The sequence below is a fragment of the Lepus europaeus genome, chromosome 8 (assembly GCF_033115175.1).
Source record: "Lepus europaeus isolate LE1 chromosome 8, mLepTim1.pri, whole genome shotgun sequence".
NCBI lineage: Eukaryota > Metazoa > Chordata > Mammalia > Lagomorpha > Leporidae > Lepus > Lepus europaeus.
Genome location: NC_084834.1, coordinates 93,991,800 through 94,009,400, shown reverse-complemented (window position 1 = coordinate 94,009,400; position 17,601 = coordinate 93,991,800). Strand labels below are relative to the sequence as shown.

Genomic DNA, 17,601 nt, shown 5'->3' with positions numbered 1-17,601 from the left:
GGGCACATGGCCTGTGTTCAAATCACTGCTCTGTAACTTGCCAGCTCCGGGACCTCTGCAGAACTCAAACCTCTCTATGCTTTGGTTTCTCATTTGTGAAAAGAAAATAATAACAACATCCTATTCATTGGGCTGTTAAGGGGATTAAAAGAAATATATGTAAAGTACTTAGAATAGTGTTAGGCACATGGTAAGCACTCAGTAATTATTACCACGACAGGCACATTATTAATCGAGTTATGTTTTATATGTAGATGCTTTAAATTCAGTGCAGGTAAGAAATCTGAGGTGCTGGTGCTGTGGTGGAGACAACGGGTTAAACTGTCACTTTTTGATGCTGGCATCCCATTCTGGAGCACTGGTTGGAGTCTTGGCTGCTCCACTGCCACCAGCTCCCTGCTAAAGCACCTGGGAAGGCAGCAGAAGATACTCAAGATAATTGGGTCCCTGCTGCTTATATGGGAGACTGGGATGGAGTGCCACAGCTTGGCCCAGACTTGGCTGTTGTGGATATCTGAGCAGGGAACCAATGGATGGATGCTCTCTCTCTCTCTCTCTCCCTTTCTGTTTTTCTGCCTTTCAAATAAATAAATAAATGAACGAATCTTTTAGAAAAAGAAATCTACCAGAAAGCTATTATGCACCAAGGTCTTAGTAACTTAGGCCCAAGTATAAGTCAATAGTGTTTTCCTTCATGATATTTCTTCAGATCTTTTGAGAATTAATACATTCAAAAGTAAAGTGGGAGCCAGTGCTGTGGCTCACTTGGTTAACTCTCCGCCTGCGGTGCCGGCATCCCATATGGGCGCCTGGTTCTAGTCCCAGTTGCTCCTCTTCCAGTCCAGCTCTCTGCTGTGGCCCAGGCAGGCAGTGGAGGAGGGCCCAAGTCCTTGGGCCCCTGCACCCACGTGGGAGACCAGGAGGAAGCACCTGGCTCTTGGCTTCAGATTGGCGCAGCACCAGCCGTAGCAGCCATTTGGGGGGGGGGGGGGTGAACCAACGGAAAGAAGACCTGTCTCTCTGTCTCTCTCTGTGTCTCTCCCTCTCTGTCTAACTCTACCTGTCAAATAAAATAAATAAATAAATAAATAAATAAAGTGAAAAGAAGAAAACCCTTCTTCATTTCCTCTAAGCACTTTAGATATTGTGTATAATTTTACTTTTGGAAATACTTTCAATTCCAAGAAAAAATTTCCTCTCTTGAATAGTCAGTATGTATATTTTTTTCAGAATGGGAATTATATAAAATAGCACTTTGGTGGTATTTGATAATTTTAATATAGAAACAGCTATTACATATGGTTCAGCCTAATTGCATGCCTTTCTTTTGCCTTGCCTATCAGGAAAATTGGAACTAAACGTACAGATTTATTGCTTACCTGTATTAATGGTTCTGATAATCATACTTGATTTTTCTAGTCAGACTTCTGATTACATTAAGAGTATGAGGGTAGGGGTAGGTGTCTGGTGCAGTGGTTAAGATGCCATTTGGAATGCCCACTTCCAATATCAGTGTGCCTGGGTTCAAGTCTCAGCTCCTGCTTTCAATTCTGGCTTCCAGCTAATGCCCATCCCAGGAGGCAGCAGGTGATGGTTCAAGTACTTGAGCTCCTACCACCAATGTGCAAGACCAAGATTGTTATAGGCTCCTGGCTTCAGCATGGCCCAGCCTCAGCTATTATAAGAATATGGGAAATGAACCACTGGATAAGATTGCTCTGTCTGCCTTTAAAATAAAAAATAAAAAAATAAGAGTCTGAAGATTAGAGTCTTAAACTTTTTTTTAAGTAGTATATAGATGGCAATAAAACATTCCTTTCTATGAAAGTTGTTAGATCAAATAAGATAATTATGTGAAATTACTTTGTAACCTAAATTCTAAAAATCTTGAATTCACTGACTTCCCAGTCACATTTCCGGGCTTCTTCCTACAACTTTGTTTATGTCTCTCTTTTTTTCTCCCCTTTTTTAAAAAGTGGTACGTGAGGTAGCAAAATTAAATGAAGGGAATACACCTAAGAGAGCAGGCAGGCGTCTCAGGAAAGAACTGAGAACCACAATTTTGTTTCTTAAATTTCTCTAAATCATAAATCTTAACATTTAAAGTCTTCAAATTCCCTCCATAATATATTTTTAAAAGATTAACTTTATTAATTAGAAAGACAGAGTTATATATAGAGAAGGGAGAGAGAAAAGTGAGAGAGATCTTCCATCCGCTGGCTCCCTCCCCAAATGGCCACCATGGCAGGTGTCAAGAGCTTCTTCTGGGTTTCCCACATGGGTACAGGGGCTCAAGGATTTGGGTCATCTTCTGCTGCTTTCCCAGGCCATTAGTAAGGAGCTGGATTAGAAGTGGAACAGCAAGGACTTGAACTGGCACCCACATGGGATGCAGGCAGTGGCTTAGCCTGTTACGCCTCAACACCAGCCCCGCCATAATATTCAGGGGACTCAAAACTGGTCCCTCTTTAGTTCTTGAGCTCATCCTAGCTGCTTTATACCTCCATACTGAGACTTTTAAAATTTATATTTATTTGAAAGGCAAAGAGACAGGGAGAGGGAAAAGAGGAGAGAAAGGGAAAGGGAGAGAGAAACTTGCAACTGTTGGTTAACCCCCTTTACCCCCCCACAATGCCTGCAACAACTGGGGCTGGATGGGGCCAAAGCCTGAAGACAGCGACTCCATCCAGGTCTCCCCCATGCGTGGCAGAGACTCAGCACTTGAGTCACATTTGCAGCCTCACAGGATGCTGATTAACAGGAAGATGGATGGGAAATGGGGGCAGGGATACTGAGTGACTGTTAGCTTCTCTCATGTCTCCAAGATTCTGATTACATTTCTTAAAGATTTATTTATTTATTTGAAGGCAGAGTTACAGAGAGGCTGAAGGGGAGAGAGAGAGACAGACACACACACACACACACACTTCCATCCACTGGTTTACTCTCCAGATGGCCACAATAGCTGGAGCTGTACCAATCACAAGCCAGGAGCTTCTTCCAAGTCTCCCACATGGGTGCAGGGGCCCAGGATCTGAGCTATCTTTCACTGCTTTCCCAGGCCATAGCAGAGAGCTGGACTGGAGGTAGAGCAGCCAGGACTTGAACTGGCGCCCATATGGGATGCCATCACGGCAGGCGGTGGCTTTACCCACTATGCCACAATGCCAGCCCCCTCTGATTACATTTTTCTCTTGATTCGGAAATCTTATCTCTACTGTTTCGTCTGAATAAATTCTCTTTTCATTTCAAAATTCAGTTCAAGTGTACCTTTAAAATAATCACTTCAGTTAAAACTCCTTTTAATCAAAATGATCTCTTAACTGAACTACTGTATTAGTTTCTCAATTAGTGTCCTTACCTCTAATTTATCATTTGTTTATTTAACAACATTAGCCTAAATCACATGTCACTATGAGGCTGAAAAATACAACTCTTCTTTGACTCCAATGTAGGCCTAAATCCCTGGCATGGAACTGAAGACTTGTTAGGTCTGAGAATATCTCATAAGGTACAGGAAAGAGACAAGATATGATGGAAATGAGGGGGAAAACATTTTGTTAACCTACCATTTTCTTTTAAGGGTACTTGGGATGAAGAATTTCCAGAACTATGCATAGTCACTCCTGTGGTATAAATTAAATTATTAGACATTTTATAAAATGCTCAGATACTAGACACAGAAGTAATTCCTTCTGATAAATTCATAAAAATCAACAAAATATTAAGGCAGCAACACTTTCTTTCATTCACACTAAGAAAAATGTCTTCCTGCAGTGGGTACATTTACTATTTTAAAGTAGTAATTAAGCATACTGACTTATCTTACAACATAAGATTAAATGCAAATGTATGGTTTCTGACAATGACATTTTGATATGTCAAACATGAAATGATGAAACTGAAAGGATCTTTTAAAACACTTGTTATATGGAAAAGAAAATAATTCAAAATTAAGTAAGTATGAATAACAAATAAAAAAATGCAGAAAATAGTGACCCTTTTCTGGGTAATTTTTTTTTATCTCTGTTTTTCTATAGAGTATTTAGTATTGTCTTTCTGATATATGATGTATTTTCACATAGTCCAAAGCCTTTCTAATGGAAATAGGTTAGAATCTGTGAGATCCCATTATATACAAGCATTCTTTAGCAAGTATTTCTGAACCAGCCTCTCTGACCATTTTCAACACACAGGGTGGGCTGTCTATAGGATGCAATCTTGCTTTTAATCTGCCTAAATATTTTTTAACAAGTTCAACTTATAGTGATGATAGTATAATCTCTGAAAGGTGTGGAAGCCTACATCAATAAAGCAATGTCACTTTCCATAGATGTTTATAAGCTATAATGTAGAGCTTTCTTCTGATTGCATTTACTCCACAGACCCCCCCAAAACTACTTGTAAGATAAACAAATATTTTTTAACTTTGGGTAATTAGGGCTACATTAACAAACTTTGGGTCAAGGCAAAGATTAAGAACTATCATTTGGTAAAACACAAGAGTGTGTACTTGTTTCCCTTTTGTCTCCCTGGCTGTTAGGTATCTTGAGTCATAATAGCTCAAATAATTTATGCTTAAACAGCTGTTCTGAAAGACTGACTCCACTGAGCTTTCCTCTTAAGATGCAGACGGTAAAGGACACTTGAACCACAAAGTGCACTGTGGGTGTATTTGCAAAAACACATGCAACTTCTGCATGTAATTAAAAAGCCACAACTACCTCGAAGAATTTGAAGACACTTAAATTAAGAATCTCTATTTTGTCAACCTTAGCACATTTCATAAAATTACCTTTTTAAAGACAATTTCACTTATGCTAAGTTGAAAGCACCCTAACTAAACCTTTCTTAATAGAATATTGCATTACTGGATTTCACTCACATGGGCCTGTGAAGAACAAAGGAAGAAACCCAAAGCAATAGTACAAGACTGTCTGGGTCCTCTCAAAACAACTGCCATGGCTACTGTGACCAAAGGGAAGCTAGGAAATGGGCTGCTTCATGAAACAATCACTTGGCAAATCATTTTTGATGGAATTTGGTGCATGTCACATTATTCTAAAACTTTATATTCATGGCTTTGGCAATTATGACACAGAACCCAAACAATTTCTTAGTAATTAACATGATCTTGTTCACTTTACTATGAGCATGAAGTATGGGAGGAAGAGGTAAGCTTGTTTATGCTGACCTATAACATAGGCTTGACCAGGGTCTTCAATGGATGAGGAGTCTGATTCATGTTTCCTCCTTTCAGGACTTCTATTTAAACTTGCAACAGACTTTGAACTACAGAGGGAAAAGGAAGGTAGGAGGGGAAGTGTCAATGTAAAAAAAAAAATATGGTGCAAATAATAAAATGTCAAAAGAAAAACAAATGTATGAAATGTAGAATTTACAAATATATGTAGTTTGAGTTAAGCATGTTCTTACTTATTAGGTTTTGTGAGTCCTGCCAAAGATTCTGTATCAGATCTTGCCATCTGGTGAAAAGATTTTCCCACCATTTCCACAACGGCTTGTGGTGGAGAGTCCATGTTAACAATGACATTTTTCCGATGAGGATAGAGAGAGGCCTGACTGAGATCATGGTATGATTTACTCATCCCTCTAGGCTTTTCCTCCCATGAAGCTTTGTCACTCTTCTCTTTTGAACTGTTTTGCAATGGCTGGTAAAGCGACAGCTCTGAGCAGGACAGCCTCTTCAGAATCTCAGCCTGGACTGACAAAGGTCGAACGGCAAGTTTGTTCAGGGTGCTGCTGGCCAGACTGCCAGTGCTGATGGCTCGTCCCATGTTAAATCCTCTAACAGACTCTGCTTGGAGATTCAGGCTCCTAAACGAAGCTCTCTCTACAAGGAAATAGGATTGCTTTACATGATGGAAAAACCGCAGTATCTTTATGAGAAGAATTATTTTAATAAATAAAATACAGCATGCAGTTTTCAATCTTTTTTTTTTTTTTTTGCCACCCTAATCAGATAGCTTTCAAAGTGTGGCAATCAAGGGCTTTAAATAGGAAGTTTGAAGATCCTGTTTTTCATGCCATCTCTCCATGCTTTTAGTTTTCTCTCACCCATAGTCTAGTCTGTTTTCCTGCTTCACCTAATGATTATCTTGGATCCAATAATATTTGGGGTTCAGGCCTGCTGACCCCAAATTCCTTATGGGTGTAAGAAATGAGAATGACGTTTAACAGAGAAATTTTCAAGCATGCTAGTGTCTCTGATAAAATATCAGCAAACCAAGGATGAGGTGAGGGAGATAAGACCAGGATGGGTGGATATGGTGAATACACGCCTAAAAAAGAAGTTGTGTGGAACCAAAGTTTTGCCCAGAGAAGTTCTTGATTATTAGATTTTTAAAAGCTTAAGGTAGAATGTAACAATGGTACACAACTCTGAATATAGTAAAACTACTGAACTGCACCCTTTACATGGGTGAATTATACAGTATGTGAATTATATCTCAATAATACTATAAATCCCTTCCCACAAAAAAAAAAAGCTTTTCAGGAAAATTATTTCTATTATTTTTTCACTACTACATCAGTACCACATTCCCACCTTGTTGACTTCATAATTTAACTGAGGCAAAAGAGTCATGGGAGAACAAAATAGTATAAATCTTCTTGGTGTTTTGATATCTGTAAATCAACATGACTTAGGGAGCTGGAGATCTCTTAACGCTTAAATCCCTTTTACTCCTGAATGCATCTGCAAAGTCTTCTTCAGAGACTAACTTTAGATACTTTAACATTTGAGGCTATTAGCAAAAGCACTGCCTCATATTTAACTAAAGTACCATTTAGTTGTTCATGTATTTAGTAACCCACAACAAAAGGCACTCCCTCTGGTCCCCCTTGGAAAGTAGCAACCTGTTGTTGAACTCCATATGGAATAAAGCTTGACCACTGTGTAAAACTGCTTGAAAAACTTCCTTTTAACAATAAACTGTCAAATGATTATTGGCTTAGGTCTGTATATTCTATTTCACTTACATTCTAGTTCAGGATTATTAAGAACTGAAATTTTACCTTAGGTAGAAACCACATCAGAAAACATTTTTAAAATTTTAATATTCATGTATCATAATGAAATTTAATAAACATGCCTCATTATCACAAAGTTAATTCAACATTCTTTCTCTGAAGTAAAAGTGGACAACAAGTTACAATGACACTTTTAAAATTCCTCAAACCATCTTTAGCTTAAAATATGTAATTGTTTACTGGAACAGATAGCACTATTTCTATATTTTTTTGACAGCACTCTTTAAACAAAAGACGCAAAATGGAGTCTTATTCAGATTTAATTACCTACAACCAACTTTATACCCAGCAGACTTCTTTATCATATGCCATCCACTTATCTTGTCTGTCCTACTACTATTCACTTGGGAAAGACTCCAGGAAGGAGCATCCACATAGAAAAGGATATTGGAATGAGGCTGTATCCTGACGCTAATGTTTCCAATTTGAATTCAAAGGCTTCCTAGTTCCACACTCAGGAAGCAATTCACCCTTTTCAATGTCTGTTTCTGCTGTTGTTCAGTTCCTTGTATCATTTGATGCTCTCTCATATCTCTCAAGTTAACTGTATGCTATTTTGAAGAGAGGAACTTCATTTATCCTGTTATCCTATCATATTTAGCACTTACATAGTAAATTCTCAGTAAGTGATTTTTAGTCTTCATTTAATTCCATGCAAACTAGTTCTTGGGGAGCTCATCAAATAGAAGGAATGCTGGATTAGGAATGATAGAGTATAGGGTTTTAGCCTAATCTGACCTCAAATCATGAGGTGTGGTCAGACACTTTCTTCTCTGAATCTGTTTCCTCATTAGTAAAATTTTGGACTTAATGGCTTTTAAGGTTCTTTCTAGCACCAATAGAGAAGAATCATGTATTTATTTGTTGTCTCATAAATATCCTAGAGATAACATTAGTTATTTGTAATTGTCTAGTACAGATAATTAAATAGGCAGATAGTTCCTTTTAAACTCATTATAAGTAGGAAATAATTCCTTGGAAAGTTCAAAAAATATCTGGGGGAAAATATGGGTAGTTACTATCTTAAAGTATTTCACATATAAATCCAAGTATACATAGCTGTTGTAATTCTAGGAGTAAACCTGAGATACATAGAGTGTTCCCTCTAAATGAATGAAGAAAATGAGATTCCAAAAAGACTAAAGTTATCCAATTACTACTGTTACCACCACCATCTCCATTACCACCACCACTACTGCTGAAAAATAGTATAGTGGTACATAGTATAGTAGTATTACCTTCTGCTGCTAGTAGTAGTGGTAAAATAAGATGAATGGTTGATAGTAATAAAAATTATTATATAAAATATATTATATAATATATGTTATTATATATTATATAAAATTATGAATATCCTATACCCAGCATTTTTTAAGTGTTCTACATGTATCAGTTACTTTCCTCTTCACAATCTTATGATGTAGGCATTAACATTATGATAATTATTTAATGGATAGAGAAACAAAGGCAGAGTTTAAGTAGTTTACCCAAGGTTTTAGGGCTTGTAAGGAGTAGAGCCAAGTTAGAACACTGGCAGCTTGGTTTCAGAGTTTATGTTCTCAACTATCACACTATCCTGTCTTGTCGTAGAAGCAATGTTGAGGACAAAAGGCTGGCTTCATACTTTTGTCTTCTTACTCCTTTCACTATATCTACAGTAACGTGGTTTTCAATTGTTCAATTCTCATTTCTACTGAACAGAAATTGGTCCAAGTGGGATCCCAATAGCCTTAATAGGTTTAATATTTTACTACACTTTGAAATATATAAGAGCATACACATTTTAACATAGGAAATCAGGGAAAGAAATATCATAATGAAATTGGTTCACAGCAATGATTATATTTCAGTAGATTAAAAACCATCACTGAGGAAAACGGGACCCAGTTGCCAAACATTGTGATTTTTCTAAGTTTCAGTTTCCTGGAATATTCATATTAAATAAGCATATGTCCTCCACTCCCATCTTAATTCTGAAAGGTATATATTCATAGGTTGCCAACACACCAGTCTGATCCTATAGGGAAACTATTTTCTGTAAGATTTTGGAATGTGAGAAAGTTCAAGTAAAGTTTTCATAGAGTTCTGAGGTACAAGGTCATCAGTGCTATGTCAATAAATTTTTAAATCACATTCTTCAGAATGTTTCACTTAAGTCTACAGCATTTACTGTGAAGAACTGCATTTTGTGTAACTTTAATCTGTACGTGTGGCCTTGCAGGGGAAGCTTTAAATATTTCAGGTCTGACCGAGCTATTTTTTCACAGCTGAATTAGCTTCTCCTGCTGGTTCCTCTTCAAAAGACTGTGAAATCACCTTCCTGACCACTTACATTCAGTGCTGCGATTATTCATCTCAATCTCAGAAGAGGAATGTACACTAAATAAACAGGTGATAAACCCGCCATCCACAAAACTGTACATCTTTTCACTGTCCTGGGTGCATAGTCCACCTCACTGCTACCTGCATCCTCTACCTTGCTTCCCGTGTTCTTTCCCTCACCTGGAAAGCCCCTCTGTTTATCTCCAATCTACTTAGGTTATTTTTCTCCTTCAAATCCAATTCAAATACCAACTCTCCAGTACTTTAACCTCTGCTCTCTTCTTGGGAGTCTGAATGAGATCATTAAAGTTTCGAACCTTGTATTTGGCATTACTGTTTCATATTCGTTGGTTTTGTCCTCTCAGAAAGTGTGTAAGTTCACCACTGGTACAGAATATGGACCAAATTTTGTAATATTTACATTTACTAGTCTATTGTACATATAAAATAGATATTTCATGAGATATACTCTGACTGACCTGGGTTACTTTTTCAAAATGAACATGAAATTGGAATCTCAGCTTCATTTGTGACATCTTTATGGACTTGATTTAGTCATTTAAATTATATATACTTTTTAACTGAACACAGAAGCTCTTTTAAAATTTGTGGTAAAACTAATGCATATAACCTGGAGCCTTCTGAAATACTCTTTTCCTTACCAATCTCTTGGGCATCTTGGTTGCTCTGTCTTGCTCTCATCTGTAGCTGGAACTTATGCTGGGAAGAGCAGAGGTGCAGCAGGTACTGGCATACTTTACTGTTTTCTGTCTGGAAGGAATGTTTTATTCCATCTGATGTATTTTGCAATGTGATTTTCTTTTTCTACAACATTAAACAGTGTTATTCATTATTAGGATGATTTCCTAGGATTAATATTATAAATATTATTTATATTCCCCATTATTAGGCATGGATATTACTTGACCTACTTCTAGTATAAACATAGAAAACAGGCCGGCGCCATGACTCAATGGGCTAATCCTCTGCCTGCGGCGCCAGCACACCAGGTTCTAGTCCTGGTCGGGGAGCTGGCTCCTGGCTTCGGATCAGCGCGGTGGCCATTGGAGGGTGAACCAATGGTAAAGGAAGACCTTTCTCTCTGTCCCTCTCTCTCACTGTCTTCTCTGCCTGTCAAAAAAAAAAAAGTGGTATAAAGTATTATTTTATTTCCTGAATTTTTAGTAATTATATAGAGGTATATTTTCTATGTTTTTGTTTTGTTTTGTTTTTTGACAGGCAGAGTGGATAGTGAGAGAGAGACAGAGAGAAAGGTCTTCCTTCTGTTGGTTCACCCCCAAAATGGCCGCTACAGCTGGTGTACTGTGCCGATCTGAAGCCAGGAGCCAGGTGTTTCCTCCTGGTCTCCTATGTGGGTGCAGGGCCCAAGCACTTGGGCCATCCTCCATTGCCTTCCCAGGCCACAGCAGAGATCTGGACTGGAAGAGGAGCAACTGGGACAAAATCTGGCACGCCAACTGGGACTAGAACCCAGGGTGCTGGTGCTGCAGGTGGAGGATTAGCCAAGTGAGCCGCGGCGCCAGCCTACTTTTTACCACTTTTAACAGTTATAGCCTAAGAAAATTATAAACGTGTCTTCAGCAAGGGAAATTATTGAGATTATTGGCATTTTGAGGTTACAACAATGCTTACAAAAACCAAAACTGTTTGAAAAAGAAATACAGGGGACTTCAACAAGTTCATGGAAATGCATATTATCTTTTAATTCTATATTTCCAGAAACATTTTTGAAGCTCCCTTGTATGTACTCTATTCCCCTGGGAGTAGAAACTGAAATTCAACAAGAATTTTTGAAATTAATATATAAAGTAAGTCTAGTATATCTGGGTGGAATGATGGCTAGGATAGAAGTTGTGAGAAGTTAGGAAAATGTGGGAATGGAGTGGTACTGGATAATGTAACTGCTGCACTGAGAAATGAAATGCATTGGTGTTTAGAGATGGCACTTCTTTTTTTTTTTTTTTTGACAGGCAGAGTGGACAGTGAGAGAGAGAGACAGAAAGAAAGGTCTTCCTTTTGCCGTTGGTTCACCCTCCAATGGCTGCCGCAGCTGGTGCGCTGCAGCCGGCGTACTGCGCTGATCCGATGGCAGGAGCCAGGTGCTTCTCCTGGTCTCCCATGGGGTGCAGGGCCCAAGCACTTGGGCCACCCTCCATTGCCCTCCCGGGCCACAGCAGAGAGCTGGCCTGGAAGAGGGGCAACTGGGACAGAATCCAGCGCCCCGACTGGGACTAGAACCCGGTATGCCGGCGCCACAAGGCGGAGGATTAGCCTAGTGAGCTGCAGCGCCGGCCAAGAGATGGCAATTCTTGACAAATTCAGGAAAAGTAGGAAAATAGCTAACCAGTTTTATTTCTCTGATGTTTCTTGAAAAACGACTATCTCTTGCATAAGAGGGCATCTCAAAAGTTGTGGTGAGGCTTGGAGGTGATCCACATGCTTTAAAAGACTAGCATTCCATGTGCTAGGGTCCAGGAGTAATGTCTCTGGAGAATTGCTTAAGTCCAGGCTGTTGCACAAATTACTCTCTCTGCTTTGTGCCTCCTGTCTTTACTTCCAGTGCAGAAATAGGCACAGGAAAGGCAAATTCAGCAGCCTCACAAAAGATATGATAAAGTATTATCCAAACTTTATTCATGCAGCTGCTATATTCACAATATCTGGTTTTATTTACTTAGAAATTTTAAAAATGACTTTTCTTACCTACAAAAAATCACTTTAAAGAATCTTCATATTACAGTCATAAAAAGAAAACCAGACTACATTTAGTAAATAGAATCCAGCTGTGACTATAATAATGCTATAAAAACAAACATTATTTAATTCTAGTTAAATATCGCTAATGACATCTCTGGGACTAAACTTGTCTTCTCTGTTAAAAAATGAAACCATCAAGTGTTAGAGAGGAGTTCAAAATATAGTAACACCAAACTAGTATCTTGATTAGCATCAGTATATCTAGTAACTCTTCAATAGGGAATTTTTTTTCTATTAAAAATAGCATTAACTGCTGTTAAGTAATATGCAAGGACATTGACTGCCACAGCTGTAGAGCTCCTTCACTGACTGAAGCCTAAATATGGAAAAATTGAATCTCCTTAGTCTGTTAGACAAAAGAACTATAGAACTGGTGTCTATAATAAAACACACAAAGGTACCCCAGGGGTATACCCTCACAAAAGGCCAAAGATAGGTTACAATTATGAAAAGTGATATTATAGATATTTTAATAACTATGAAAGATACACAGGTTTGAAACAAATCAGAAAAACATTAGATAATCTCTCAGTGTTAACTGATGAACTGGACAAGAAATGTGCTTGAGGGAACTCAGTGTGAGAGATGAAAAGGCTGAAGCATGACTTTTTCCATCTCCTTTGAAGTTAATGATGAAAAAGGATGGTTATAAAGGAGAACTCTTGGCTAGAGAAAGAACTCCAGAATAAACATGTGCTGTTAAATACAGGAATAGTTTGCATGGGAATATGATCTATTTTCTGTTATAGCAGACCTTTAAAAATGAGCCAATCACAGCTAGTACTACAAATGGGGGCTCATGTGGTAGCTTGGCAAGTGACATGGAGCTTAATGTAATATGATTATTTGACCTGTGCCTTTTCAAAACTTGTCCCAGTAAAATTTGTACTTAATTTATCCAAGGTTTCCCTCAGTCAGACACCAGCATTTTCACTGCTGAATGGCAAATTAAACCCAGGTAATTTCTTGGCCTTGACAATCCTGGGATGATAAGGGTAGTCTGGGATTTCCTGAGAATATATAATTTTTTGGTAATCTTAATGATACCTCTAGGTTTTGTAGGAAACCAACCAATTAACCATTAGGTCTAGAACTAATTTCAAAGGTCCTTGGGTTGGATATTATCCAGGGTACTTCAACATTCTTATAAATAGTGTTCTAGTGAGATTGTATTTCAGTAGTTCACGTATGAACTAATGGTGTCAGTAGTCCCTGAGAACCACTAGGAAAACAAATAACTGAACATATTTTAAACTCATCTGGGGTTTGCTAGGGACACTTCAATGTTCAGATACTCCAACTATGTCCAAAATTAAAATATGCCTTTATATCTCACTATCTTCCATAAATACATTCTTTTCTAAAAATCATTTCTTTTTTTTTTTCTAAAAATAATTTCCTAACTTTACTTCTATAGAGAGTATATACTAGAACATTAAAAACTGCAGGAAGTCATAGGACAAGTTCATAACTCTAATAAATCTCTGAACCTCAGAGAACAATCAAATAACACTGTCTGTAGAGATTTATTAAGGGAGACAAGGTTCATTGGAGTTAATTATTCCTCTTCAAACATTACCAGGGGTTTTCCATGTGAGCACTTATAACATGAGAATAAGCTCTGACTTAACAGGGAATTCAGCTTGGTTGTGATTTAACTGAAGTTAATTGGGCACAGAACCAGCTAGGAATATATAGCAGTCTTTTCAAAACTACCTTCTGAGAAAATCACAAACAAAATCCCCAGGATACTTCCTTTAATTCAGAAGGAAGAGTTAAACAGTATTACAACATTTTGGCCCAACTGAAGGGTAGGTTCTAAAGTGTACTTAAGGGAAATCGGTTTATTATGTTACAATGGAAACTGCTAATACCAATTAAAATATATTTAAAAGAGGTTAAAATGGACATACAGAAAAAGAAATCTTCTTGGTTTCCCTCCATGGAAAGCGAAGGACCAATGTGCGAACTCCATTATGAACTTCAAACACAAGGACACCTTTAGCACAGACTCCAAGCAATATTCCTGTTTGTGATTTTTTCTCAGGGTGTATCCTATGAAAATGAACTCCATATTCTGTCAGTCTTTGGCAGACCTAATGGAACAAAACCATACCACAGTGATACAGTTTGGCAAAAGGTGATGTAAAGATATAGAATTTGTAATAATATAGTTTAATGTGGAAAGTAAATTCTTTTCTTGCTGGGAAAACTGATATTCAGATGCAAAAAGAATATCTCAAACCTTACTTTACCTGATATGTGAAAATGGACCTGAGATTTAAATACAGAAACTAAAAGTACAAAACTTAGAAAATCTACGTTACTTTGGGTTAGGCAAAGATTTCTTTTCTTTTCTTTTTTTTTTATTTGACAGATAGAGTTAGACAGTGAGAGAGAGAGAGAAAGGTCTTTCTTCCGTTGGTTCACTCCCCAAATGGCCGCTACGGCTGGAACTACACCGATCTGAAGCCAGGAGCCAGGTGCTTCCTCGTGGTCTCCCATGTGGGTGCAGGGGCCCAAGGACTTGGGCCATCTTCCACTGCCTACCCGGGCCACAGCAGAGAGCTGGATTGGAAGAGGAGCAACTGGAATTAGAACCCAGTGCCCAAATGGGATGCCGGCACCGCAGGCGGAGGATTAGCCAAGTGAACCATGGTGCAGGCCCCAGGCAAAGATTTCTTAGATATTACACAAAAAGCATGAGTCACAGCAGAAAAAGTTGATAACTGAAACTTTATTAACATTAAAAACTTGCTTCTCAGGGCCCAGTCAGTGTTGTGGCACAGCATGTTAAGCAACTGCTCACAGTGCTGGCATCCCAAATGAGTGTTGGTTCTAGTCTAGGCTGCTCTACTTTCAATCCAGCTCCTTTCTAATGTGCCTGGGAAAGCAGGAGAAGATGGCCCAGGTACTTGGGCCCCTCCCACCCACATAGGAGACCTAAATGGAGTTCTAGGCTCCACCCCTAGCTGTTGTGGCTATCTGGGGATTGAACCAATGAACTGAAGAGATCCTTCCACTTCCCCCATTGTAACTCTGCTTTTCAAATAAATAAATTTTTAAGAAAAAGAAAAGGGAGAAAACACAGGAGAATATAGCATTCATCATAAAAGAAAACATTAATTTTTTAAAAAAAATCTGTTCATCAAAAGTCAATGTTAAGAAAATAAAGGCAATCCAAAGGCTGGGAGATAAATATATGTAAAATATACATATAAGATAATAGAATTATATCTACAATATAAAAGAATATTTAGTTCCAGAAATGGAGACATAATGAGATACAAACATGAACAAAAGTTTTATCAGATCAGTAAAGAAGATATACGAGTGGTAAAGCAAATAAACTGGGACTCACTTATACAACCACAATTTGGCAACTAATAAAAATAAACAAATTGTTCCATATATGTACAAGGGAAAACTATTCAGCAATTAAAAAAAAAAAAACCTACTGATAGATACCATAGAATGCTGAATTTCAAGGGTCTAATTCCAAGTGAGGAAAGATGGAAAAGAATACACGGTTATTTATATGAAATTCAAGAAAAGAAAAACTATGGTAATAGACAGCAAATCAGAAGTTGCCAGGAGCTAGTGGTTAAGGAGGAGACTGAGTACAAAGCAACACAAGGGGACACTTTTGTCTTAGTTGGTAGCTATAAAGCTGCTACAAACACTGAACATATATTTTTGTGTGAACATAGTTTTGGCGCAGTGGTTCAGATACCATTCGGGACATGCACACCCTGGTTTCTGGTTCACTCCCCAAATGTCCACAACAGTGGGGGCTGGGCCAGGTTACAGCCAGGAGCCAAGGACACCATCTGGGTCGTCCATATGGGAGAGACCCAAGTACTTGAGTCACCTCCCAGAGCGGCATCAGCGGGAAGTTGGGATTGGGAGCCGGAGGTAAGACTCAAACCCAGGTACTTAACTGCTTGGACTGTGTTCGTCCTAAATGGTATCTAAACCACTCTGCCAAATGCCTAACCCCTTCGACATCTCTTATTTTGGAAAAAAAAATTATCGTTTGTAATTTTGGATGCTTACCTTCAAAAATTCTAACTCCGTCTCCTTCTCAGATGCTCCCACATAGGTATGATGCAGTTTAGGCAACTCTTCTTTTATATAGGATAAATCAAGTTTCTCCATTACTCTGGCAGGCAGATAATGCTCCAGTCTAAAATAAGACACTCCATGAACCTAGAGAGGAGAATGCGTTGGTAATAACTGTTTGCCCTTTACTGTATTGCACCTTCCCTCTTGCTCCTATTTTAAAGGCCTTGCCTTGGCCAACAGAAGAAATATTTGTATTTCTACTTCTCTTTCTGAGGAATGAGTTTAAAAAGAATTGCATCAGTTTTTCTCTTTTCTTCAGTGAGGCCGAGTGACAAACCAGACTGGCTAGCTGGAGGAGAGACAGTCACACGTCTCATGTCACTACAGTTAAGCATCAGTATGAAGGATGCTGTTGCAGTGGCACAGTCTCTTGGCCCTTGCTTCCCCTTAGATTGCTTGTGTTTAGAAATATTGGACTTTGAATAGACAGTGAGTTGTCCACGGAGTGAGCTCTGCTAGGTTTCAAGCCCATCACTGTGTGGATCTGTGGAAGGTAGAAGATCCTTCTAATCTTTATTTGGCTAATAACCACTGTGTCTAGTCTTTGTTAGTCAGAACCTGGGAGAAGGAGAGGTAAGTGCTATATATCCCTAAACTCCTTTTTAAAGTTTATTTATTTGAAAAACAGAGTGGTGGTGGGGTATGTGGGTCAACAGAGAGAGATCTTCTGTTTGCTGGTTGACTCCCTAAATGCCAACAACAGCTGGGATTGGGACAGGCCAAAGCCAGGAGCCTAGAATTCTATCCAGGTCTCTCACATGGATGGCAGGGACCCAGGTATTTGAGCCATGATGTGCTGTCTTCCATGGTAGCATTAGCAGGAAGCTGGATTTGAAGCAGAGGCAGGACTCAAACCCAGGCACTCCAATACGTGATGTGGGTGTCGTGAATAGCGGCTTAACTATGGCACCACCAAGCCAGCTCTAAAATAGGATCATTTTAAAACTGTATGATTTCATAAAAGCAATGTACATAATGAGTTTGGTTATTCTGAGGCATCAAATAAATCTCAAAACTCTTCAGATCCAAACATCACACACCTCAAGCAAGTTTAGAACTTAATTATGCTAAAGAAAAGAACATCAATTAAAAAGTGGTCCTGTGGCTGGCACTGTGGAGTAGTGGGTAAAGCCACCGCCTGTAGTGCCAGCATCCATATGGGCACCAGTTCAAGTCCCGTTCTAGCTCTCTGCTATGGCCTGGGAAAGCAGTGGAAGATGGCCCAAGTCCTTGGCCCCTGCACCTGCGTGGGAGACCCAGAGGAAGCTCCTGGCTCCTGGCTTTGGATTGGCGCAGCTCCAGCTGTTGCAGCCAACTAGGGAG

General features: G+C 38.8%; 1 protein-coding gene across 6 annotated transcripts in view; it reads right to left on the bottom strand.

The window, feature by feature from the left end:
- Nucleotides 1–17,601, bottom strand: part of PTPN13 (protein tyrosine phosphatase non-receptor type 13) — a 224,670-nt gene that overhangs the window by 68,371 nt on the left and 138,698 nt on the right. For 4 of the 6 annotated variants that reach the window (XM_062198537.1, XM_062198539.1, XM_062198538.1 and 1 more), the window contains 6 exons: nt 16,210–16,362; nt 14,067–14,249; nt 10,038–10,200; nt 5,437–5,854; nt 5,195–5,292; nt 3,570–3,626 (listed from right to left, as the gene is read on the bottom strand). In XM_062198537.1, the coding sequence (XP_062054521.1) occupies nt 3,570–3,626; nt 5,195–5,292; nt 5,437–5,854; nt 10,038–10,200; nt 14,067–14,249; nt 16,210–16,362 (1,072 nt within the window). The remainder of the gene's footprint in view (nt 1–3,569; nt 3,627–5,194; nt 5,293–5,436; nt 5,855–10,037; nt 10,201–14,066; nt 14,250–16,209; nt 16,363–17,601) is intronic. The other 2 variants (XM_062198541.1, XM_062198542.1) reach the window with 1 other exon arrangement.